Source organism: Perca fluviatilis, chromosome 22 (genome assembly GCF_010015445.1).
Source record: "Perca fluviatilis chromosome 22, GENO_Pfluv_1.0, whole genome shotgun sequence".
NCBI lineage: Eukaryota > Metazoa > Chordata > Actinopteri > Perciformes > Percidae > Perca > Perca fluviatilis.
Genome location: NC_053133.1, coordinates 16,455,916 through 16,482,327, shown reverse-complemented (window position 1 = coordinate 16,482,327; position 26,412 = coordinate 16,455,916). Strand labels below are relative to the sequence as shown.

At 38.6% G+C, this 26,412-nt stretch overlaps 2 protein-coding genes across 5 annotated transcripts; one reads left to right on the top strand and one right to left on the bottom strand.

The window, feature by feature from the left end:
- Nucleotides 1-1,143: 1,143 nt before the first annotated feature.
- nktr (natural killer cell triggering receptor) lies at nt 1,144-18,246 on the bottom strand. Of its 4 annotated transcripts, none has more exons than XM_039789651.1 (17): nt 17,741-18,246; nt 15,837-15,914; nt 15,075-15,149; nt 13,237-13,344; nt 12,741-12,785; nt 11,135-11,222; nt 10,227-10,256; nt 9,775-9,920; nt 8,654-8,873; nt 8,288-8,464; nt 8,110-8,197; nt 7,497-7,645; nt 4,802-7,387; nt 4,291-4,374; nt 3,622-3,681; nt 2,280-2,381; nt 1,144-2,091 (listed from the first exon to the last, which is right to left on the bottom strand). In XM_039789651.1, exons 2-17 carry the CDS (start codon nt 15,892-15,894, stop codon nt 2,022-2,024), a joined length of 4,086 nt encoding a protein of 1,361 aa, XP_039645585.1. In that variant the 5' UTR covers nt 15,895-15,914; nt 17,741-18,246; the 3' UTR covers nt 1,144-2,021. The 4 variants fall into 4 exon arrangements, with proteins under 4 accessions (XP_039645585.1, XP_039645584.1, XP_039645586.1 ...); XM_039789650.1 differs by having other exon boundaries at nt 1,369-2,091; nt 4,802-7,411; nt 17,741-18,245; XM_039789652.1 differs by lacking the exons at nt 13,237-13,344; nt 15,075-15,149; nt 15,837-15,914; nt 17,741-18,246 and adding an exon at nt 12,417-12,440 and having other exon boundaries at nt 1,369-2,091; nt 4,802-7,411.
- Nucleotides 18,247-18,311: 65 nt separating this feature from the next.
- On the top strand, nt 18,312-23,995 carry sec22c (SEC22 homolog C, vesicle trafficking protein). The gene is made up of 7 exons (XM_039789654.1): nt 18,312-18,591; nt 19,418-19,629; nt 19,834-19,997; nt 20,162-20,341; nt 20,484-20,602; nt 21,036-21,101; nt 21,194-23,995. The coding sequence occupies exons 2-7, from the start codon at nt 19,448-19,450 to the stop codon at nt 21,392-21,394; spliced, it is 912 nt and encodes a 303-aa protein (XP_039645588.1). The 5' UTR covers nt 18,312-18,591; nt 19,418-19,447; the 3' UTR covers nt 21,395-23,995.
- The last annotated feature ends 2,417 nt before the right edge of the window (nt 23,996-26,412 follow it).

Genomic DNA, 26,412 nt, shown 5'->3' with positions numbered 1-26,412 from the left:
AACGATCAATTATCAAAATAGTTGGTTATTAATTTTCTGACACAAAACTTGGACCCTTGATGCCTCCTGGGGTCTGGGGCCCCGGGGCAGTTGCCCACTCTGCCCAGTTAGTAATTCAGCCTTGTCTTGAACCACACTGCCATCGCTCACTCCTGAGCAGACTGTATGGAGCAGAAGTCAATACGCTCATAACAAGGTGGGGGAAAAATTGATCGCAACCTGGAGCAGGTCCCATTCATCACTTCATGTCCAGGACTCAGCCGAGCCCACAATATTAGTGTGTACAGAGAAGCTGTACTCCCAGACTGACAGCAATCTTAAAACACATTTCACATTAAGATGTTTTAAATTCAAGCCATAGTATGTGGATGTGTAAACAAAGAGTTAAATATTTCATATCTTAAAAACATGTCAGACAAGGAGGAATTGAAGAGGTAATAATTCAATGAAAAGTGAACCATATATTTTCCCAAACTGTAGGAGGAGACTAATGATTTTTCCTTATAACCCTGAGGCATTGAAATCAAACTTGTTAACAAAAAAGTTCCGATAGGACATATGTTGTGAAGGAAACCTGTATCAGTGATTTAAAGGTTAGGCACGAGTAACAACCCTTTTGGCTTGTGTCTGATAGTCCCAGTTTATGACCTCAGTGTAGACATGAATTGTAATTAGATTTGCTTGAACATAAAAAAACAAGAACCTTTCTTGATGTGTTCATACATGTTAAATACACACTAGCATTTTACAAAAGTAAAAATGTGAAACATTTTTAACACAATGTGTAAAAAGTAAAATAAATAAATAAAAAGTTATATATTACTGTCAGCATCCAATCAATTCATTTTATCCTCGTGTGCAGCACATGATGCATTCTGTTATAAAACTGCATGCTTGTATGATTTGTATGAAAAGCATACAAAACAGGCCTGAACAGTAAATGTATTCACTGCCTGCCCTTGCAGATAAAAAATGAACAGTCCCCGTAGCAATCCAATAGGATCTGTATCTGACGGACAATTGTTGGTTTCTAGCATGCAGCTCATGAAAGCTCCCCAGAGAGATACAGGAGCTCACACTCCAGCAGTTTTAAGGGTTCTCAAATATTAGCAAAGAGGAAACCAAATTTTCAATTAGTTTGAGTTTGATTAATAATTTAATAGTCTTCTCTCCCTTTCTTATTCCAATGAAGTCAGTGGAATATTAGTTGCACATTAAATCAGATTCTTCTAATTACATGACATCTAATGACAAAGTGGATTCTATAAAAAAGGTAGATGGCGCTGTTGAAGAGGTACACATTATCCAAGTTCATAAACTGACATCTCTTCACGATTATCTACTGTACATTGTGAGGAAAAACAGAGGTTTAGATGCTGTGGTATTTATTACGTGTAAACATTCATAACAGTTTGAATAAAATCTAACTCAGACATACTATACTTTGAGTACAGCATTTAATATTCATAAAGTAATACATGAATGGAACAAAGGCAGATTACAGCTTGAAACTGCTACAAAAAGGACTTTTTAGAGAAAGAGAAAAAAAGAAAAACTGTATTTAAGCCATAACCACAACCTATACCCACTATCTCCTCAAACACATCAGAACTGAGCGGATTAGACACTTACAGAACAACAATTGTACATATCAGTGTAGTAAAAACAGAAGTAAAAAAGAATACACAAATATACACAATATAAAATATATGAAGCTTACATCTCATTATTTATCACAGAAATTGTTTTATACCTCTAGGCTGTGGCAGTCCCTAAAATAAGTCTCTTATGTAAGCTTGTAAAGTAGTTTATTTATTTACATTCTGTAACATTCATTTCTTCAAAGACTGTCATACAGAACAGTATTAAACTAGTAACAAGATGGAATATAACGTTTCCTCTTGGAGCTTTAGTTGCTGATCTGGGATGATAAAAGTAATTGCTATTGTGTGTGCACAGTGTCCAGACTTTGTGGCTTTGTTTCCTCCGAGCAGACTTGAACCCAACAACCTGCCTGAGGCTCAACTGTACCGACTGCTGCGACTGTGACTTCTGCGCCTGGAAGAACTGCAGCTGGATGAGCGGTATGACCTGCAACAGACATACGTTTTACTTTTCTGGCATGAATTAGATACAAACACTTGACTGAATGCTTAGTAGGTCTGGTGTTAAACCACAATCTCAACATTCAGCCACAGAAAAGAAAAGGTTAAAAGGCCAAACAGAGCTGCCACCTCGCTGAGGTCAGTCAGGGTGCACCAGGGTGCAGAGCATCTTACCGGGATCGGCGGTCCGAGCTCCTGTAGCTGTCACTTCGTCTGCACCCTCGTCTCCTGCTCGCACTCCGACTCCGACTGGAATAACTGTCGGAGGAGTCGGACCTGCATTAACATACAGGAGATATTATTTTAGGGATAGCTCTAGAATAGTGTTCAATTCACACAGATTTGTTTAGGTATACAAGGAAAAGCAAAGTCCTGGCATGATGATAAAGATTTGTATTACAAATACACCACACAGTTATTTAGATGTTGTCTGCGTACATAGTAAAAGAGATTGATTCCAGCTTTGTGCAATCGCAGATACTATGACTAAAGATAGGATTGATCTCTTCTAGGGCAGCAACTAACGGTTATTTTAATTGTTTATCAATCTGCTGATTATTTTCTTGATAAATAGATTCATCTTTAGTCTATAAATATCTGAAAATGGCAAATGACATGGCAAACCCCAATTTTCATAATCCCAAGGTGACGTCATTTTACTTTCACAGAAGACAGACAAAGGAGCAAATCTTTACTTTGCTTGAAAAATTATTCAATTATTATTTATCAAAATAGTCAATAGAATAATTGAATATTCACCTACTTGTTTTATCTCTGTCTTCACACAAAAGCCTTTTTCTGCTTGATGTGTATTACTCAGTATCAATTGTTTTCATGCCATCATATTAACCCAAAAACCTTCATATTAGTTTATATATAAATATCCTATAAATGATATCAATACTGAAGCAATATGCACCTGATTCCCAATTCACTTGTGAGTAAGATAAAATAAGTAGGGCTGGGTACCTTTTAAAAACAAATAATAATAAATTGATACCGGTACCAATACCGGTTCCTTAAGGATACTTTTTTTCAATACCAATTTTATAAAACAAAAAGAAAAGACAACATTAGGGCACAAATCTTTGTATTTATTTTTCAGCTCCTACTACGTGAGCCCTGTCTCTGTGCGTAATGTAGAGTTTTTCCTGCGACGTGTAATGTTAGACAGCCAATCACAAACATTATTAGATCTCGGTAGAAGCATGCTGCATGCTTATTGGCTCACTGACTCTGATGAGATTTACTCCTTACGTATTGAAATTGGGTATTGAATGACGAGGTATTTTTCGATATCATACTTTAGAGACAATTCTGTCGGTGCCTAAAAAGTATTGAATTCGGTACCCAGCCCTAAAAATGAGATTGTGGTGTTTCAACCTGAATATAGTGTATACATATAAACATAATCATGTTTATATCTGTGCTCAAAGGACCTCAGTGATGTCTCACATGAACAATTAAACATTTCTATTTCTGAGTGACTGTTAGATGCATTAAATAGCTCACAGACCTGGATCTCCGATGGCGACGATGTGAGCGACTTCTGGAATGACTTCTACTGTACGTCCGACTGATCAAAGAAGAAGAAAGAAAAAGACTGACGCGCAGATTTAAAAAGATACTTCAAGACCAGGAGTCTATAGGGCTGAAATGTAAAATATAGAGCATGACACTGAAACCTCCTGAGCTACAAGGTTTCTTCCTTTATGTGGTTTGCACAGATTTTAGCTGAAAACCCTTCCCCACTGGGACCCATTAGGTGCCACGACAGAATTCAAGAGTGGGCTTGTGAGATGGCTAGGGGGGGCGGCGTTTGAAAAGATGTCATACCAATGGTTTGCCAGACTGGATGCCTACAAGGGAAAATGGGATAAGTGCCTGAGCTTTCTGGAGAGCTCCTAAGAAGCTTTGTGCCAGTAAGAGATGTGTATGATGGGCTTATGGTTTTGTCATTTATGCAAATGTTTATTTGGTCTGTAGTGTATTGTCTATTTTGTTGTTATTTTGTTCTAAGTCTTGAATATTGTAGTTACTGTCATCTTTTCTTGATTTTTGGAGATGACGGGACGGGGATGGGGACGGGGGGAAATATGGTCATGTTGCAAATTGTATGTTTTGTGTGTTGTGTTAAAAATAAATAAAGAATTGTTAATCACAAAATCAGTGTTTCAGGGTGTACCTGCGACTCCTGTAACTTCGATATGTGCTGCTACGAGAGCGCGACCGTCCTCTTCCACGTCTCCTCCGACTCCTGCTACGGCTCCTAAAAGAATTACATTGAGTTATAAATGACCTTTTTTTTTTATCCTGTTTTATCCTGTTTTATATAGCAGATGTTAATAGTGTTTATCTTATGTCCTGTTATTGTAATTTATATCTGCCAAATGGGACTACAGATGGAAATTAGCCTTTGGGCTATAATCTGGCACTTTTACGTGTACTGCTGTACATGTTCATTAAATGTGGATTGTCCTTAAATAATAATAAAAAATAAAAAAGAAAAAAAAACCAAGCCAGAACAAAAAGCTCTGTACTGCAGATACAGATTCAAGCTTCTAGACTAAATGCTTCGCATCCATCAAGTTGATCACTTAACAACAACCTTGTCCAAAAAGCCTATCCAGCATTTACAAAGATTTACCAAAGGTGCCCTCACGCGCTTCATTTAATCAAAAGGCTTTTTGTCTTACCTGGAAGAGGAGCTGGAGCTGCGGGACCTACTCCTGGACCGGCTGTAGGAACGCGACCAGCCTCTGGAGCGGGACCGGTGGCTGGAAATGGAGCGCGACTTCTTCTGGGATCGTGTGCGCGACGTTCCCCGTGTATTTCCCCCGGAGGGGGACCTCTCCTCGCTGGAGCTCTCCTGGTTCCTCGGCCTCTGGTTGAGCCGCGCGGTCTTGCGAACCTCGTCAAACAGAGATCCCGGTCGGACCCGGCTTTTGCTTTTTATTTCCATTCTCACTCCCTGCTGGTTGGAGGTCTGGTTCTCTTGAAGTTGGACGTTTTTTGTGGCGACGGGCGGCACATTCACGTTCTGTAGAGCGGACATTCCCTTTAAAGGCCTCCATTTAAAATTAATTACAGTGCCAACAGCTTTGCCAGTGGTTGCTTCTTCTCGCAGTCCACCAGCTGCTGTTGTGGAGATTACAGACGGCAGTTCTTTGCTAGGAGGTAAAGCACGATCTCCACTTGCCATATCTGAAGACTTTGAGGTAGATTTTAGGGTTAATTCAGGAGAGTTATAATAAGCATCCAGTGTGCGTAGAGGTTCTACAATTTCAGCATCATGCTCTGGGGTACAAATGTCCATATCATCTAAGGACTCTTGCTCTTTGGGTAAATTAGCACCGTTCCTGTTGGATGACTGAAGATGAGGTTCAGTGTGTTTTGAGTTTTTGTTGATACATTCTTTTGCTCTCTGTTGCGGCCGCTCTTGTTCGCTAATTAATTTTTTACTCACAATGCCTACACCAGGCCTCTCTTTGACAACTCTACCAGGACTAGGTTTCTCTCGTTTTGATTCATCCTCTTCTTCCTCCTCCCCGAACTCTAAAGGAGGCTGCCAGTGAAATGTCTCTTTGAGCTTCTGATGTTGTCTCTTTGATCTCTTTCCTTTGTCCTTACTGTGATGGGAACTGCTTTTGTTCTCACTTCTTCTCTTGTGTTTATGCTTACGTTTGGCCTTCTTCTTGCTCTTGTGCTTCTCTGGCTCTGCAGCCTTTTCCCCACTTTCCTTTGGCTGACCAGAAGCAGCAGCAGCAATCTTGTGTGCCAGTGCAGTCACTGCCTCCGAAGTCTTTCTGATAGTCTCATATTCTGATTCTGAACTAGCCTCCCCTTCCTCTTTTTCAGATATGGCCAATGTCCTGGCGGTTATATTTTCAGAATCACTTTCTGAATTCCATCCAGTAGGAGCAGACACCTTCTTGTCAAGAGATTCACTGGACTGAACTGCTTGTTTCTGCTTTGCACTGTTGCTTTGGCCCACTTTATCACTGTCACTATCCCATTCAGACTTGATATTAAAGCTCTCCGGCAGCACTGAGCTGTAATGCTTTGCCTCGTGATCCTGTGAGCCACCTTTCTCCAAGGAGCCACTTCTCCCCGAGACACTAATATCAGGACTATGCTCTTTCTCTGATCCTGACTGAGCATCTTGACTACTGGCGAGTGAAATGTACTTGTCTAAATTTTTTATCCTCCTCAGAGAGCTGTAATACTCTTTCCATTCCTTGTCTAGTGAACTCCTCTTGTTGCCACATGTTTTCTGGGCGTTTTCAGAGTCTGGTTTGCTGATGGAGGATGACCTGCTGTTATACTGATGAGGGGATCGGGACCTGGACCTACTGTAACTTTTGCTCTTTGAGCGGCTGTATGAGCGGCTGCAGGACTTGCTTCTGGAGGACCTGCTGTGTGAGCGCCCTGCAGGTTTGTGGCTTTCAGAGTCACTTAGCAGACACTTTGGTTTAATGGAAGTCTGAGCTTTTTCTGTAACACTAGCTACTGTTTTTCCAGTGGAGGAGCTAGGAGCTACTTTAGCTTTAATCTCCTGAATGTGGATGTAAGAGGGCTTCCAGGGTTTTTGACCAGGTTTCCAGCGTGAGGGTGGGGGACTGTCGCTCATTGGGATCACAGGGACACTTTCAGGAGTCGGGACACTCGAGAGTCTAGGGACAGGTTTGACTTTGTTCTCTGGAAGCTTCTCGGACATCATGGTGTCCGCTTTGGGCTTGCTGGCTTTCCTCTTTCTTTGGGATCTGGATGGACTCTTCTTTCTGGGTGGAGACAAAGACCTAGATCTGTACCTGGATCTAGACCGGGATCGAGAATAGGACTGAGATCTGGATCTAGACAAAGACCGACTTCTAGACCTAGAAAGGCTTCTGGATCTTGAATAAGACCTGGACCTCCCTCTAGTTCTGGACTGACTGGATGTGTAAGACCTAGAGTAGGACCGCGAGTCTCTGAAAGACAGTGAGGACCGCCGTCTCCTCCGAGTTGACAAATGATGCGGATTTGAAGAGGAGCGGGATAGAGAACGGGATCTTCTGGACTTTCTTTCTGAAGACACTGACCTCTCACCCACTGACAGACGAGGGTCTTGTGGCTTGTTCTTAGAGCTCTTCTTCTTGCCATGCTTCCGTTTTTTGGCCTTCTTCTTGTGTTTGGCTTTCTTCTTCTCTTTCTTGTGTTGGCGGTGCAGGCTGGACCTCTCAGAGCTGTCTGAGGAGTGTTCTGCAGACTGGGACCATGCAGAGTCACTTCTGTCCTCCCATCTGCTTGAGGAATGGTCATTCAATCTGTTAAGTCAAAAGATGCATGAAGAAAAAAGAAGAAGAAAAAAAAATGATGTTCTACGTTACAAAGTAAAAGATTAAGTCCTACTTGTCTCCTTTGCTCCACCTCTCGATGCTCGGCGGTTGATAAACTTTGGTTCTCTTCATCTCTTCTTTCCAGTGTGGCGGAGTTTCACTGCTACCACGTTCTTCCACAGATGCAGAGCGTGATTTAGACCTTGTGGGGGTGTGATATCTCTGCAAAAAAAGTAAAACTATATTGATACTTCAAATTGCATTAATAAGAATACGGCAAAACTCTTAAAAAAAGGAGCTCGCCGAGGCTGTACTTAAAGATTCTTTGCCTTAAGCAACTTGAGCGATTTTCATTAAAAATACGAAATTCATATTAGTGGCAAAAAGTAATGCAGGTATGACCATAGAGAAAACAAAAAATTAAGAGTTTGTTTCTGGGGTCATTGAAGTAGATGTAGGTCAATTCTTTACATCAATGGTTCCTACCCTTTTTGGCTTGTGACCCCTAATAAGGGAGCAATGTGTACTTGCGACCCCTTGACACTAGTAGTGTATAAATATTGGCCCTTGGAGTAAGTTAAAGTGGATCAGATACAATTACAAGCAGACTACTACAACAATTAATAAATAAACACCACATACAGTTTGAACTGATAAATCTCTGATCTTAGTTGAGGTGAGCATACCATTGTTCCTCTGCCTTTGATCTTCCGTCCAGACTTAGAGACTGCTGGTTTCTGGTCAGCTGCAAGAGACGTTTCTTCTTTCTCAACTCTGAAAAGATCAAAATTCAAAGTAAACGCCTAGGGTTAAGTATACTGTTTAATGCATGAGCTGAAATATATTCAAAAAACAACAACTGACATCTCTGTTTTATCTTCCTGAGATGGCATGTCCCGTCGCAGCAAGAAGCGGTTCTCTGGCACCGGAGGGATTTCCTCTGGTCGGACTACAGGCTTCTCTCTCCTCCCACTCTGCTCCTTCTCTTCCTCCACTTCATCGTCTCCCTGCAGCATCTCTCTTTCCACAGGACTGTGAGAGCTTCAACCGACACAACATGCAAAACAATATTTTGTTAAGCAAAAAACCAACCCGACAGTGAATCATGTCACTACTTTTAATATACTTGGCTATATTGATCAGACTGGATCATTTGAGGTACATGTGAGTAATTCTATAAGCATGTAAAGATGTGATCATGAACAAAGTTGATATAATAAAAAAAAATACCTTTGCTTGAAGGGCAGAACATCAATGTTTTTCTCCTTCTTTGATTCCCTCCTTCTCTTTTTAGACGGTTTACTCTTTGCATGTCCCTTGTGCTTGTGATGTTTTTGCTTTTCATCCGATTCATTTTCAGATCCCGAAGAGGAGAACTGAGAGGACGAGTCATGGGAATCGAGGGACGAGTCAGAAGAATCGGAGGTTCTTTTCCTCTTGCCTTCAAGAACTGAAGCAAGAAACATAACGGCATGCATGACATTTCATTTGAAAAATGCTTCTTGGTAACAGTAAGAAGGAAAGTTCAAATGCCAGGAGTCACTTTCAGGGTGGTGTAACACTACAACAACTGAGGCTTTGTTTGATTCTTTTTGGTATGTTTGGGGCAATGAAAGCAGGCCTGGCAGAGTCAGGTGGGCAGATGCCAACCGAACTTCACAGAGATCACCTCGCTGATCCTCATTAAACAGAAGATCAGGTAACACGGCCCGTAACTAATGCCAGAGGGGGGAAATGCTGGCATTAAAATGCCAACCTCTTACAGAATGAGCACAAAATATGACCCAGTTGCAATCACAGGCAGCACACGGTATTTCCCACAGTAGACAAAAACAACAGAGAATACAAAAGGTGGAAGCTGAAAAATAATGGAGAAAATCTATTTAAGCGGTTGTTTTAATATACACCAGGCATTATACTCTAACTACACTGGCTGGGTGGCGATATATTAAATCTACAAAGACCTGATCTGGAGATGTTTTTATACAGCAGTAGGTCAAAATTCTGGTGATATCTTTCTTAATCATGTATCCAAAGCCTGATGTAGCTTATTCCTCTGAGCTCCATTGTCGTTCCAAAATGATTTACAAACATATACAGTAAATGAGAAATTTTTTATAAATAGTGGCTGAAAATTGTCCCCATGTACTAATTAAATTACTGAGCCTTTTGTAAAATGAAACAATGAAATGTATTTCTGACCCATTTATTAAGTTTTATATCTTCAGTAGGAGGAGCTTGGAGCAGAGTGCCACACCCAGGTTACGGAAGTCTGATTTGGGCCTTTTTCATTAGATTTGTTGGCAAAAAAAAAAAAAACTAAGAAATTGCAGCTCAGTTGCTCTACTTACCATCGTTAGCGGACTTGGTGATAAGTTGCCCGCAGTCTATCACTCTCACATCAGCGTAGGGTCTGCTGGCTGAATCCGTCTTCAGCCCCTCAACCTTCTTTATCACTTCAAAGCCGGAGATGACCAGACCAAAGACGACATGGACTCTGTGCAAAGGCAGAAAAGATAGATGCCTGTTACAACTATACAGCGACTTGACTATCATATGATTTCAGTGTCTTTAAAAGCCTTGAAAACGTTCAATCTTTATGAACGTATCGTACACAAACGCACCATTACACACACCAAAATGTTGAACAGTATAAAGAAACATGTTTTTAGGGCTCTAAGAATTCTGTTAGAAAATAATTCAGTTAAATATGGGGAAATCTGGTAAGAAATGAAGGTTCACTATGAACGTTAAAGACCATTGTAATGCCTAGTGTAAGTGCCAAAGTGAGATTAGATTTTACCCATCGAGATGAGGTGCTGTTCTGGTTGTGCTGTTTGTGGAAAATCCAGCAAAGAAGGCAAGGTCAACCAATGGCAGGTAGGGTCATGAGAAAAGAAGAAAAAGGAGGAAAAGAAAGAGAATACACAAATAACTTCAACAAAGTGCGGGTGCTACTGTTCCAGTGGAACACATCTCAAAAACAACAAAAGCAAAGAAAAAGGGTACAGAATTTGTCAGCCCACCATTTGTTTAATGATATATTATATTAAGAAAACACTTGTAATTTGGGTTGTTGAATTAAAAACAGCCATAAAACAGGCAATAACATCCCTCAACAACAGAGTGAGAAATATATGACCATATTTTGATCATACAAATATAGACAGTCTGTTTACATTTCCTCCTTTATGTTTCAAGAGTTCTTATTCATTTCTAACGTATGGTGACAACCTGTTGTAGTGATAGAGGAAGTCTAGATAGCCAAAACCCTCAAGCCTTTATTTGTGAATATTGTTCAAAACATATCCAAAATAAACACTGCACTCTGCAGAATACTTGAAAATACAAACTACTGAATGATAAATACAGTCAGGAGAGAGAGAGAGAGAGAGAGAGAAACACAGCCTTGGAGACACATTACCTTGGAAGAGCAGGATGCTAGAGTTTCTGTAAATTTTACACAAAAACGGCAAGAGAAAAAATGTAACACATTTATAGGTAAAAAAGAATGAATCCATGTTTCTCTGCACTTTGAAAATCTAACAGCACACAGAGCGGGGACTGATGACGTCCACACTCAATGACAAATTCTACTCTACAGTTTCAAAAGGGACAGAAAGCAAATAAATAATGTAAGTGACCGGTCAGTTAAATGGTATAGTTATCAAAAAAGGTGCAGAGTGATTTGATTTACTTAATGTTACTCACATGAAAAACTGTGAACCATTGGTGTCCTTCCCACGATTGGCCATCGACAACAGGAAGGCTCTGTCGTGTTTGAGAGTGAAGTTCTCATCTGTTGGGAGCAGAGAGAGAGGGATCGAAGTCTCACAGTGCGTTCTCTGATGCGTAATAACGGAAATATTCAGGGAAGAACAGGATAAAAGGGATAACCATTTCAATCCATCAAACCTAATCACTGCCTCAGCATCCTCCATAAAAGGCACAGTTTTATAAAAGGTAGTCGTACCAAAGTACCAAACTGGTTTTGTATGATTTTAAACTATTAAAAATCACATATATTTTACATCATTCTGACCTTGTTCCAAAGAATACTATATTGTCTTGACTTGAAACTGGTATTTGAGATAGATTATCCATCCAATGCCTTTCTTCTCATCAAGGTTACATCATCATTGAGCTGGGATCATTTAGAACATTCTCAATGGTGGTACATCCAAAGAGAGTCGACTAGACTTTAGAAATAGCTAATGTATCATGAGCTATGCTGTCCAAAAATTAAAAGCAGAAGACAATCAAGAAGGAAACGCAACGGTGTGTCATCTAAAGTCATGTAAATTGGAGCAAAAAAAGGTGACTAGATGCTCACTATAGTGAATCACTTATCTAAAGCAAGCGTCAAGACTCCTGAAGATTGCAGAATACCAAACATATTGAATGCTTTGGTAAATTGGTCCACAGTGACGTAGAGTATAAGCACTTTAATAGACTGAAAAATTAAATATGGAAGAATCCTTTAAATATAACACAGAAAACACACTAGTATATGTAAATAGTTAATGGACTACTAACAGAATAAAAGCACTGAAGTCATAAATATCATCAAGCTATTTGCAGATATAAAAGGTTATTCAAATATGGACACAAAACACAACTAAAATGCTTCCCAATGGCTAATTCATTTGATCTACTCTATCCATGTTGCGAAGCTAAATATCTTATTTCCACTGAGATACTCCATTAGTCATCCTATTTAGCAGATAAACCTGCAGCCTGTATCTGACTACATGTCATGGAAGTCATGTAGCTATAAATACCACATATGTAACATAAAAAGTAACTTGATCAGCCCGAGGCTCTGGGGGCAGGTGGTCTAACAGGGTAGCTGTCTGAATAGAAAACCCTGTAACATACTTTGAGTACAAATTTGCATCTGTACCATTGCAAACATTTGCACTGTTTTGACTGACAGAGGAAGGTGGTGGGGACAATGTTGACATGGTGTTACTGAGCTGTGTACATCTCTTACCTTCTCATTTTGCAAAAGACCACTCTATAAATAAAAGAATATGTTGAAAATTTTAGGCAGGAAGATTGTAGCTTTCAGTAAAGAGAATACCTACTCTCCATGCTGATTTGATAAAGCCCACTACTGTTAATAAATAGAAGACAGCACTATACAATGGAGAAGTGAAGGTTAACAGAGTCATACACAGGAAAATTCACAAGAAACACATTATCACAATAGGCACATGCAACATAATGCTCATGCAAAAGTAGCTAAATTGTAACTTAGATAAACATTTACGAGACCATGTGGACTGTTTATAAGATCATTTGATATTCCCATTACCTTCAAAGTAGCCACCGTAAATGGACTCTCCTCCTCTTCCATTTCCTGCAGAGATTAACACAATTAAATATTTAAGCAAATTACTATCCATACAGAAAAAGTGTGTCTCGTCACCACAAAAGTGGTTCATGTGTTTTTCTAGGAGACATTTTTAAAGTGGCTGCCACGTTCAGGAAACCGTATGGTCTCCATATACATACTGGCACTTTGATGACACTTAAAGCTTCCACCTATATAAGTTTGTGTTGTAACTCATAAGTAACGGTTAGCTGTGAAACCATGCAAAGCATCACCATTATTGAAAAACATTTTGTACCTAAGAGAGCATTTAATTCTTCCTTAAACAAAATCAGATGCTGCACCTTTTTTTTTTTACAGAAGCTCTGTTGCTTTCCATCGGGTTTTATGTAAAGACGAAAACCGCAGTTTGACACAATTCACAATTTGATTAAACACACTTTCAAAGTAAATGAGGTTACACGCTAAACATTTTTACCTTCGGTGAAGTCGCCTCCCTGGACCATAAAGTTCTTTACAACTCTGTGAAATGTGGAGCCTTTGTAGCACAGGTTTTTCCCTGTGATTTTGCCAGTTCCCTTTTCACCTGCAATCACATGAATGGTAACTGAGCTCTCATCCAACACAAAACATTCAACAGACCTGCTACTGTTTAAAGTGCTTTTGCGTATACCAGATGCCTTGAGGTGTAAAGAAATGTTAGTCTTGAGCGTTGCCACATGTGGTTTGTTCTAAACAAGGGAATGAAACCACAGTTGGGAGGAAGGATTTCAATAAATTGGATGCCTTTGTTCGGGCATCCTGTTGGTGATACTCCTGTGCAGGACTGCAGAATTAATAAAAAATAAAAAAATCTTCCACTGGAGTGATACCAACAGGGGACACAAATATTGGCCCAAAACTATGACCCCCTGGATTTCCAATCCCCTAGGGGTAAAGGAGTCGTGAATGCAGCGATTTCATTAGATGTGTGTGCTTTAAGAGGACAGAGGGTTGGCTGTTCAAATGGACAGCTTAGTTTGCTAATCTTCTAGTATTTTTGCTGTATCACTGGCTTCAGCATTGTTCCAAGGGTTTGGTTTCTGAGCAGATCCCCTCCTAAAAGGACACATTAGAGACCTGGAGAAAGCCACAGCAAACTGCCCAGCTGAGTCGTGTACATCACTGTGTGTGTGTGTGTGTGTGTGTGTGTGTGTGTGTGTGTGTGTGTGTGTGTGTGTGTGTGTGTGTGTGTGTGTGTGTGTGTGTGTGTGTGTGTGTGTGTGTGTGTGTGTGTGTGTCCTCGGAAAAGGAACAGACTAACCAGCCATCTCCCACGTCTGCCCTTGCCAGCATCACATTCCTGTCGGCCAGGTAGGGTGAAAAATGAGAGGGAGGATCGATCTGCAGTCTGTTTGTAGATTTATGGCTATCTCTAGGCAGACCGCTGCTACTACAGTACACTGTGTTCTGCTCAGTGGGATGAAATATCTAGGGAGTCAGACCAGGACCCCTCTATCCATCTGTCACTGGACAATTTACACTACAGCAAATGCTCCTTTCCTCAAGATATCAAATGACCAAAGAGGGGTGTGAATCGTGATACTGTACGTGTCACTTTTAATTGACAAACCATATTCTTATGTATCTACTCCTAATGACTGGACCCCAGGAAGAACAGCTGTGGCTACAGCTAATGGGGATCCTAATAAATGAAATTTATTTATTTTCATGTAGACAGGAAAGATTAGAAAGAAAGATTTGTGAAATGTGATAAGGAACAGACACCATTTAAACTAGAGCCCGACCGATAAAGGATTTTTAAGGCCGATATCGATACAAATATTTGGCGATTTAAAAAATCCAATATTCCGATCTTAAAGGGTTAAACATGAGCGTTGCCAACAGGGACGTTGTGTTTTTATTTTATTTTTTTAAATATTAAGTTATCGGCCATTATAAATGCTGATAGTTCGGAAAATGCCTAATATCGGCCGCTAACATTGGCCCGCCGATATATCAGTCGGGCTCTAATTTAAACCCAGTAAATGATTGTTGTGTGGCTGGTTCCCTGGCACCTTGAGCTGTAAATCCCCAATGTCTCGCTTTTTATTGGAGACATCAACAACAAATCTGGTTGTGGAAAATGAATCGAGTACTATCATGATGCGGTTTACAGTTGTACTTCTGAGACATGCAAACAGTCGGTTCCATGTTACTCTCTGAAACAGCTTTCTCTTCTTCTTTTTGAAACACAAATATTTGGTTAAGCAATGTAGTAAATGTTGCGAAAGCACAATGTAATGTAAAACATGTCTCTGACTGAACATTACTTACCGGTGCACAAACAGAGAAAGTTTTTGCTTGTCTTGGGACAAACATCTGAAAACAGTTGAAAGACTATGCGCCCAACTATAAAACACAAAAACACAAGATATAAGAACACTTCAGCTCGTAGCTACAAAAAAAAAAAAACAGAAATGTTTAAAGATGACGATGAAGCGTTTGTCAATATAAATGTTGTGTTACAAAAAACAATGAGCAAAAGAAACTAAATAGGCCAAAGACACAATTAAGAGTTACAGTACACGTAGCTCCAATGCCCACTGCACACTTTTCATTGGCTTCCGAAAATTAGAAGAATGCAGTAAAGCTCAGACCTTTTCCATAGCCAGGAGCAAATCTAGACTATTTTTAGAAGCCTCATGGGGGATTGTTTTGTCCCTGTCCAAATATGAGAATTACATTTACAATTAGCCTGGGGACACTAAACTGATCTTTACAGTTGCATCAGTTGCACATCGATCCTGCTTGAAAAGTACATAATGCTTATAGCTTCTCATGCCAAGACTTTGATTCATCCATTCAGTACAGATACGGTTACTAACATGAAACCAGTCAACCTACTGGGTGTTCCACTTTCATTTTGACCAAATTAATATCAATCAAAAGCTGCAAGGCTACAAAAAACAACTACATACAGTTGAAAGATCTTTATTGATTATGTCAGCTCAAAGTAATCAGCTATGAAAGTGAGCTGCTGCTGTTTACATGTCTAACTAATTCTTATACCTGTGAAGGGATTTTAAATTCTCTTACCTGGCTCCCGGTTGAGCTCCACATCGAAGTAACACTGAGGGCGCTCTTTCACCCCCATTGTGATCAAAGTCGGGTGACCTAAAATGTAGACAGAGTACAAAAAAAGCTAAGCAGGATAAAATAGTAAGGATCCCTTCTTTTAAAGAAGCAGTAAGCTTCTGAAGTGTCCATCTACAAAGTACAGCATATTTAGAAGAGTGTGTTGGAAAAAAACGTAGAGAGATAGAAACAGAAAGGGGAGGAGAGAGAACTATGGGAGGGGAGTGAGCGAAAAGTCTATGAGGAAATGTACTGGCTATGCAAATCCAAGCAGAACACAGCACAGCTTCCTAGCTTCCTTAACTCTGTTTCTACTATCCACTTAAATATCACTGTGTGACAGTGAAATGTCACAAACTGTTGCTACTACTCAGCCAGGTCAACAACATAGTGAAACTGAGAATGGACAGGAACTTATCTTTAAGGTGTGTCGTGACATTTTGGTTTGAACATATTTAGTTTTGATTATGTGAACAAGAAGCCACTACAACAATGTAAGCAAACACCAATAATAGCCCCATCCCTCACACCCTTCAAATGATTAGGCAATCGTGCCATCGACCTAAATCAGGTTTCCGAAAACCCTGCCTCAACTTGTTCAATGTCAGTGATCCTCTTCTGTTGCACAAAAACATAATAAATCGGTTGCTACTTATCTACATACCAATATTTGGTGTGTCAGCAGCTTGTGTGCAAACACATATTAGACTAACTGGTCTGCCTTGCTAGACAATGTTTCGCTGGCAGGTGCAAGAAAGCAGAGCGTCTAATAATCAGTCAGCAATGTCTGGATTTATTAAAAGTTAAGCTTAACCTTCTCACAATTTGCATGATACAGGCTGCATATTGTTAAACTGTGCTGACATGTAATAATTATCACCTCACACATTGAGTGTGTGTTGTGGGGGTAGCAGTCTACAACAAGAGGAACAGAAAGCAAGCATTATTCTACAGGAACTAATTTCTGGCCACTGATAGCTGCAAACCACAAGGAATAAAATGTGGCTTTCACTTGATGAAAACATTTATCATGTACGGTCATAAGGAAGACATTTCTACACCTTAATTTGTCAAGTGTGCCAACAGACTTTTTTTACAGCAAATTAATGAACAGTCCATGAGGCGCTAGTGCATGTTACTATACAGCTAATAATCAAAAGGAAGCTGGAACAGTGCAGCTGAGTTTAACTGTATTCATCACAAATCAGACCAATAAAAATGTTGAAATGAAAGCACTGTATTAATAACCATAGTTCTCAAGTTACAAAGCTTGACTGCACTGGGAATGGTATTGTCAGATTGTAAAACTCCCCTGCTAAATATGGACAGCAATAACCGACAACCTCAGGATAGGTCTAAACCGTACGAAGTGTTTTTCAAGTATTTAGTTGCATACATTGGAGGTAATGTGAGCTACAATTCCTCCAAGTCATGAAGACCACAGTGGCCAATACATTATTTAAAACCAATTAACATATAATACACCACAAATATTGTCAATTCAAACATTGAACAGGTGATCATCACAGTAGACGTTAGCCCACAACCACGACTCGTAGCTACATTAGCTAACTGTCAATATATGACACACATTTCACTCACAACATCGACACGTACAAGCCATGTTTAGAGCAATAACAGAACGGCACATATTCATGGGCTACAAAGCTAACAACAGCTACGTTAACACACACATGATCGCTTTCAAAATGGTTAGCTAAGCTAACAGCGAGTAACATTCGCTAGCTAACTAGCTTAGCTACATTAGAGTTCTCTCAGCTGCATTTTCTGTTCACTTTTAACGTAACGATGAAAATCAGATTACAGGTTATATCCAAATGTCGAAACGACATAGCGTAACTTACCTCTGTACAGTAGCTAGCCAGGCAATTAGCTAGTAACTGACGGCCGACAATTAGCATGTGCTAACTCCACTTTTAAGTGTAGAAATGGTGCACTCATGGATGTATTATACCTGCATGAACTCCGACTGAACGACGCTGAAGTTAGCTTCCGATTCGCAGCGTCCGGTCCGATTACAGTCTATGGGTCTCTAGCTAGATAGCTAGCTAGATCAAAAACCACTAAACGTTCTACCAAGACATGTCAAATCTAGGCTACATCATTCCAGAGAAAATAAATATGTTTAAAACACAGTCTCAGGTTTGTGAAAGCTATTTAGCTATATATTTGTGAAAATGCAAAAAAGGGAGATTTCGCTGAATTTAGGGTTATGATTAGTACCCCACATGTGTCTAACACTTCACAATAATAAGATGTGCAAAAAACGGAAATTCAATTTCCCTGAACTTTAGCTAGCTAGCTAACTGCCGTGGCTGTGAATCGGGCGATGTGTTTTCGGAAGTTTACTTCAGCGTCGTCTGGTTAAATACATTGGTTAAATAGTATTTTTTTCCCTCATGAGTTTCCGTACAAGATTTGTTGTGGTTTTGTTGTATCCGGAAGAAGATTTCAAGTTAGCTCGTTGGCTAATTTAAATATAACTTCTTATGTATATGTTATAACAGGTTATGCAGGTTCTCTATATAATCGCTAGTAATATGAAGTATGTGATTGTACTCGTAACGCGCATCTAAAGCTGGTGCTGGCTACATGCTAGCTAGCTAGTGGTGTATTTCCTTCAACTTATATGATGGTGTAGTCAGCTAACCTCCATTAGCTAAGTAAGGTGCAGCATGAAACCTATGATAATGAGGTAAGGTGGGGCAAGACGTATGTAACTGAACTTAAATCTCACTGTTTTTCAAGCCGAGCAAAATTGAATAAGACTGCACAATTTCAAACCCACGTAGTTATCTAATAATACAACGTTACTCAGTTGCCAGTCTATATGTGCACCTGCTAGCGGTCTAAAACATCACAGCAGACCAGCAATACATTCTTGCTTCATGAAGGTGGTTTAGGATAGTCAAACTATTTAAAGTTTGAGAGTAGTAGCTAATTCAACTTAATGGTTATTTTGGAGGCTAGCTATAGTTTGTGGTGCTGCTGGCTTGTATTGCACTAGCAATATGTGTTTCTAATAAAAGGCGACCATCAGCAGCCTTTCAGAATAATTCAAATGACAAGCCTTTAAAATGACCATAAACTTTCAGTTTCCAATTATATCATTCATGAAGCTAGGATTCAGTGCTGTTTTATTAGACTGTAATAGTTTTAGCTCAGTGTGCCTAATATACTGACACCTGAGTGTATTTTAATGTATTAATACAGATTTAAAATGATTTGTCAATTAATTGATATAGAAAGTCAATAGATAGTGAATTAATCTGCAACAATTTTTTTTTAATCAGAAGTAATTTTACCACAAAAAAGTCAATCTTGTTTGAACAAAACAAGACACTTTGGGACCGTTTGGGCTTTAGGGACTTCTAATGAGCATTTATGACTATTTTCTGACATTTCATAGACCAAAATTAATTGAATAGTTAATAAAATGATTGTCAAATTATGAAAGTAATGTAGTTGCAGCCCTAACATAGCAATACTGATGATCTGATCTTTCTCTTTACCCCATGTAGGCAGTGTGTTCTCCATGGACCTAGTGGATCATGTCTCTGATCCTGTTTGCCTTTGTGGTTCGGGTCAGGGATGGACTCCCCCTGTCGGCCTCCACAGATTTTGAACACAACCGAGAGCTCCAGGAGAGGAAGCAGCAGCTCAGGACCGTCAGCAAGGCACTGGCCTGTTTCCCTGGCAGAGGGACCATCAAGGGCCAGGAGCTCAACATTTAGTAAGGATTCAAGAAACAAAGCAGCAGCAGACTGTCTGTAATGACAAAAAGACACAATACACAGTCTCAAGCGACTCAGTGTGTATTTGATTCTGTGATGCTGAAGACGGACAGAATGTTGTCCGTTTGATCACAGCGGCATCCATGTCACGCTGCGTCAGGCTGTTTGTTTACTAAACCCCTTTTCTCCTCTCACCTGTTCAGCTTCGTCTCTTCAGAGGGTGTATCCTACATGACCGTGTGCCACTGCAGCCTCCCTGTTGCTAAGGCCTTCTGCTTCCTGGAAGATCTGCGCTGGGAGTTCACAGCATGCTTCAATAGCACTGTTGTTACCTTGGCAGCCAGGCCATATCCATTTTTGGAATTTGGTGAGTAGGAAGAGAAATATTATCATCTAGATTTGCTGTTGCAAAATGTTTTGTATTTAGAATTTAAATAGGACAGGTTGAATGACAAACAAAGCTCCTGTGTTGGGATGCTTTCAACTAAAAATAAATACTTTCATTTACGTTGCGTTGCTGCCAATTGACAGACAGCACCATTCAGAAGCTGAAGCAGCAGTACAACCAGAGCGGTGGTCCGGCCCTGGAGGTGACATTGGCAGAGGTCCAGGAGGATCTGAGGATCCATCCACCCAAAATAATTAACTTAGAGGAAGTGGAGCTCACCAACGGCATTGCAAATGGACACATGGAGCAAAGCACTGGATCTGGTAAGACTGTTTACCACATAACTTATACAGTATAACATATACAATACAGTTGTTTATTATATCATGTTTCTCTGATACAGAATTTATTTCTGTGTTTTATTATTTTACCCTATTCATTTGGTCACTTTCTTTTGTTTAACAGGTCAGAATGTAAGACTGGAACCAGTGACAGCGCCAGGCATCCTCTCTCTGGTCTTAAATATCATGTGTGCATCTTTGAACATAATCCGTGGTGTTCACCTCATAGAGTACACATTCCAGGTATGGTCAGTGCCAGAATACAATTGCAAATAATTCAAATGCATCTAAAAAAAGGTGTCCAGCATGTTGATGCATCATAACTTACTTTGTATGTTCCCTACAAATATTTAGTTTAAGAAAAAGAATGCTGTACTATGGCGCTCAAAGCCATTTGTTATGTTTAGTTGGGGATTTTATTTTTGAAATAGTCATGTATAAGCTAACTATACAATTATAGAAATGTTTAGCTGGCAGAACTGGTTGCCATGCATTAGCATTTTGCTGTGAAAGCAGAGGTTTGATAATGTTGAGGTCTGCACAAAACTGCAAAATTGTCACTCTTTTGAGAATAAGCTTTAATCTGAAATAAATGTGTTACAGTTAAAATTATGTGAACTTCGCCCTGAATGATAAATTATCAGTTTTTAAAATTTTTTATTATTTTTCTACACAGGATGATTATGAAGGCATATGGAATGTTGTGGCATTTCTTCTGGCGTTTGTCTGCTGTGTGTTTCAGGTAAACGTAGTTCACATTATTAGTGCAAAACTGAAACGCCCCCATGTCAAACTATTTCTGACACCATGTGAATGACCTCTCTGTGTCCACAGTGCCACCTCTACCTGTTCCATTCATCTTTGAAGAAACTCAAGTCCTTCACTCTGTTGAGTGTGATCGTCCTATGCAACCTCTACCTGCTCGGCCTGAGGAATGTGTGGCAGCTCATCTTCCACATTTCAGTCGCCTCCCTCTCCACCCTCCTCATCCTCACCCGCAAAGTCCAAGACAGAACCAATGACTGTGGGGTCTGAGAAGCAGGGGGCATTTTACTGGGTTGCAATGCTCATAGCTCTTTCAGTGCAGGTGAGATCGACAGGGAAGCAAATGGTTTGACCCACATTAGGTCGAAAGATGTCGTGTGGATTTTTTGCAAAAAAAACATTTTCATGAATTTTGTGTCATAATGGAAAATTATAATTACAAGTTAATATTTTTTTTTGTATACAGTATGTAATTGCACTTTGTGTACATTTGTTTTCAGGACTGTAAAGAGTATACAGTAAAATGCAGTGCTCTCTTGAACCTTAAACAGAAAAGCTAAAAGGAGATGTTTGTGCCATCCTGTCCTAAAAAGTTTTTCATGAAAATGATGGAGGTTTTTTTTAGTCAGAGTAACTGACCAAAGTTTTTCCATATAGAGTACAAACAATCATTTCATCACAGCCCTTACTGTTAAAGCTGCTCATGCTTGCGATGTTTATGCATTTTTGCTCACATTCAGCTCAGTATTATTTCTGCTACAGGCCCTTGATTATCTTTGCATAATCAGTTTACAATGCTAAGTGACAGTTGGTGATTGTAACAGACATTACAGATTTCATTGTGCTTTTAAAATATACACACATGGCTGATTAGCAGACAGTTATTGGTTATCACATTATCCTGTGATACCTAAATGGTTTAGTGTAGTCTGAGTTCAGATAAAAGTAGTAAAAGTAAAGCAGACAAAGCAACTATTTTTATTTGTTTTCCATAATTTGCTTATTAGGCTACAGTACAAACCTAATGCAAGGTGTACATGTAAAGCTGTGGGTTGTTTCATGCCTTACTGGGTGACAATGCAATTGGTTTTAATTGTTTAATTGTGTTGACTTATGTACAGATACACCAGCAAGTGCTCAGCTAGTCATTGCAAAGTTTAAATGTAAGGGCTCCATTATTTATATTGGAAACTACATTCAATACAGAGGGAATATTTGTCTCACAGTCATGTAAAGGCATGATGTTAAGGCATATTATCTTACTATTTTCAACACAGTTTGTGATAAAAGGAGAATTTTATCACATCAACTCCATTTAAAACCCATTTTTGTACGATCAAAAAATTTTTGATTATTTAGTTTGTCTGTTTAATCTTTTCTCTACTGATCTCTGCATTGTCAAAATGTAAACTGCGGGTAAGAATATGAAAGCACTGATTTGATGGGTAATATACTATTGAAATTTGTTGGAAACAATTGTATGACTGCACTATTAGGCTTAGATATTGTATTGTGTTGGGTATGGCAATTATCCTTGAATGTGTTGCATATCGGGTTCAGCTATTTTTTATCCTGATTTATGTTTGCTTGGTTCATTTTTTGTCTTGTTTCAGGGTTGATTACGCTGCTCCCCTATCTGTTGTTCTCAGATTTGTATAAACATACAATTCATATGATTATAATCTATGTTTGAATATAGAACAGTAGTGCTGCTAAATAAATAGGCAAAGTCTCCTTTTAGTTCATTTCTTTTTAACATTATTTAGCTAATTTAGTATTTAGCTTCATAGATAGGTTTTATTAGTTGAACAGTTGCACTAATGTCTGTTTAGCAAGGGAAGTAAATTATTAGTTTATAGTGTTTGTCAAATAGCGTTGTGGCATTGTGTTCTTTTTATTCTATTTTATCAAGAAAGTCAGAGGGAATTTTAAAAGAAAACAAAAAGGTTGCATCCCATCCGACAATCCACAATAACGTACAAATGCTTTAGAAAGAGTCGGTCGCTTTTAGCTTGTAGTTTACAAAGATGGAGGAAATTCTAATGATTTCACTGGATATGTAGAGTAGCTGCAGAAAACATTTCAATTTGTTGTCAAGTAGGTTGCACTATCTGGGTATTTTAGCGAATTGCTGAGAATTAGATGGCTCGTTGACTTTAATGCTCGGATCATACGACAGAGGAGTACACTCTTGTTTAAATGAAGTGTTCTTGGACAGGGTTAACTTGAAATACCATAAAAAGAGGTTTTACCATTTCCACTGTAGCCTATAAGTTGTTGACCAAATGCATTGTAAAAAAAATAATAATAATGTTGCCACCAATGTTCTAAAAGATGTAGAACCAAATAATGTGGGAGGTATTTCAACACTTGAAATGGAAATTAAGGATAATTTGTTAATTATGATGGTTTATAACATACTGTAGAAATACACTGTACAATTGAAACGTGGCCGCCTTCTCTTAATGTTTTTTTTTTTATCAACATCTGAAGTCTTAAATCTGATCTGAATACAGGAAACTGTTTAAAAATGATTTAGGTTTAGAACCTGAAGTATGTTTAATAGGATTTTTTTCTTCATTTTTTTCAATAAAAAACACGGGAGAATTATTTGTATCTAATTAGTCTCTCGTTAGGTTGATCCGGTGGTTTTTGTGGCTGCGACCTGTTTGTGATAATGGGAAGTAATGTACCAATGTCATTGCCTGATATCAGACAGACTTGTAAAGTTGTTACACAACTCTATGAAGGTTCAAAGGTCTGGATCCAGACAAACAATGTAACTGCCAAATACACTGGTGATTACTGGGCTTTATTTCTTCCTACTGTGGTAAAACTGACATTTCATTAATAAATAGTGTCTTTTTTCAATTTGTTGATATTTGTGTGTCCAAGAAATTAGCATTACCCCCATATTCAGCAGTGATCAGATAGAGAATATTTGGTTACATTCATTATTTTGCTGATTTCCCTTTTTAAAAGGTCTAAATGCTACATCCAGATGAGAATTTTAAGCAAAACAGGATAGACATGGTAAGAAATGCCATTAACTTACTACAGCAAACTTGGAACATTGAATGTAAATATACTGATGTATTTTTCCAGTATTACACCAGATGGAGCCCTTTCACAATTTACCAACCTTTATTTAAGTCTGTCAGCAGAGCTTGTTATATTTTATTAGTTGATGACATTTATCGATATAAGTTGTGCTAGCCTTTAGCCCATAGTATATTTAAATTAGGATACAGCCTAAACAAATCTAATGGATGAAAGTGTCCTTTAGCTCCAAAGAAGAATGTTTAGTTGTGATTATTTACTTGTGAGACAGAATCAGGCCTGACAGGAAAAGTCACAAAAGGTTAGAGTAAAATGCAGAGGTTACTTAACTGTTTTGTTAGGTGGCACATTTTAACTGCCGACCCTGAAAGGTCACATTATTGTTTAAACCGCTGGAACAGTGTCTTCAACCACAAAATTGTATACCCTATTAGGTTATGTGTTCATTTAAAGGCCAAACAAATATCTGTGTCTTCATTTGGCCAAGTCATTCAAGGGTTTTTCTCAAGACCGAGTAACACTTTTGTTTACTTAAAAATACTGCACATTTTTATCTGATGAACGTTTTATGTTGCCTAATCCTAGAACAAACACTGATGATAGAGAAGCCTTTGGAAATTGAATGCAAACTTTCTACACAAGCTGCTAGCACCAATATTTCAAAAGAGCAAGTGTATTTCTTGTGCCTATCTTTCAGGTAAATGTCTTGTACATCAAAATATTGACTTGGGCTTTGATAAAAGTTAAGTTTAATTTCTGTAGATGCCAATAAATATCTGACTCATTGCCACTATTGCCACTTTTATTTTACAGACATTTCCATGCATATTTAGGAAGGAAATTTGAGGTTGCAACCAAGAAACAAATATACAAAAATATATCCACAGTGCCATTAATGCTACAATTCATCTAAATTACACTATCAACTTCAGTGATCCTCATTTGCAGGGATAAACCTCTTTAATCCTAATTGGCAGAAGCTGCTGTGTTGTGATGCTGCCCTCTCTCCCTTAACAAATAGGCTTAACAGCATGGGTGGTCTTGCTGAAATGTTTATGGCTCACTTTTTTTCTGCTGAATGACAAGCGCTTCCTCCTAGATATTCATGGAACCGCTGAACTGCTGTTTTTATGTTTTGTTCTGTGTTTTTTTATTTTTTTTATAAATGTTTGCCTTGTCAGCTCTGGGTAATAACAGAATACACAGCAAACAACTTTCACAGATGAATTACTCTAGTGTTTGCTGATTATATTTCAATTGTATTGTCTGGGTATATTATAGTTTAATGTTTCTTAATAACCATCAAATGTGATGGTTATTGCACACACTGGGCCATTTCCTGTGTCTGTGCCATTTACTATCAATGACTGACAGATGCTGACAGGCGTTAAATCTGCATCCACGTCAGCCAGACATTTGACAACATAGCTGACATGCTTGTAAAAAAGACTCTGGCTGACTGTGGAAAGACTGAGAATTAGCATGACTAAAAATATAATTACAAAAAACAATTAAAAACTACATTTGAGTTGGCTGTAAAAATTAAACACTACGAGTTAAAGAGCCTGAAAACTGGTTAGCAAGCAAGCTAAAAGTAATGGATAAAATGTCAAAATATATAGCTCAATTCAAATAATTAGCTAAATAACGGATAAATGGGTGAAATAGGAGCGGTTGAGAATGCTAATGGTTCAAATATGTAGCTAAATGTAATGGTTAGATGGTTGAGTTAGCTGAAACAGTTAGCTAAGAAAAATAGAACAGTGAAATAACTAAAATGTTTAACCCATGTATTTAACAGTTAATAGCTAGCTAGTTAGCTATGTAGGCCTATGTATTGGTGTATAGTATTAGCTACAAAAATAGGCTAATAAATGGATAGATTAATGGATAAATGGCTGAAGTAGTTAGCTGAAACAGTATTAGAGATGATTAAGAAGACCCTTAGCTAAAGCTAAAGTAGTAATGGAACAGTAAAATAGCTATAAGTTAACATTTAATAGTTAGCTACTATTGGTTAGCTAAATGAATGAATAAACAGTTAAAATAGCTAAAAAATAATAAATGCTAAGAGTAATGGATAAATGACTGACGCATATCTTCTGCCACAGCTTGACCAAACCGACTTAAAAATTGACAGTTAAATTGTATGAAAACATTATTGTAATATCTACTTAATACATTTAATATATTTTTTTAAAGGTTGGGATTGGAACCACTGCATGGTT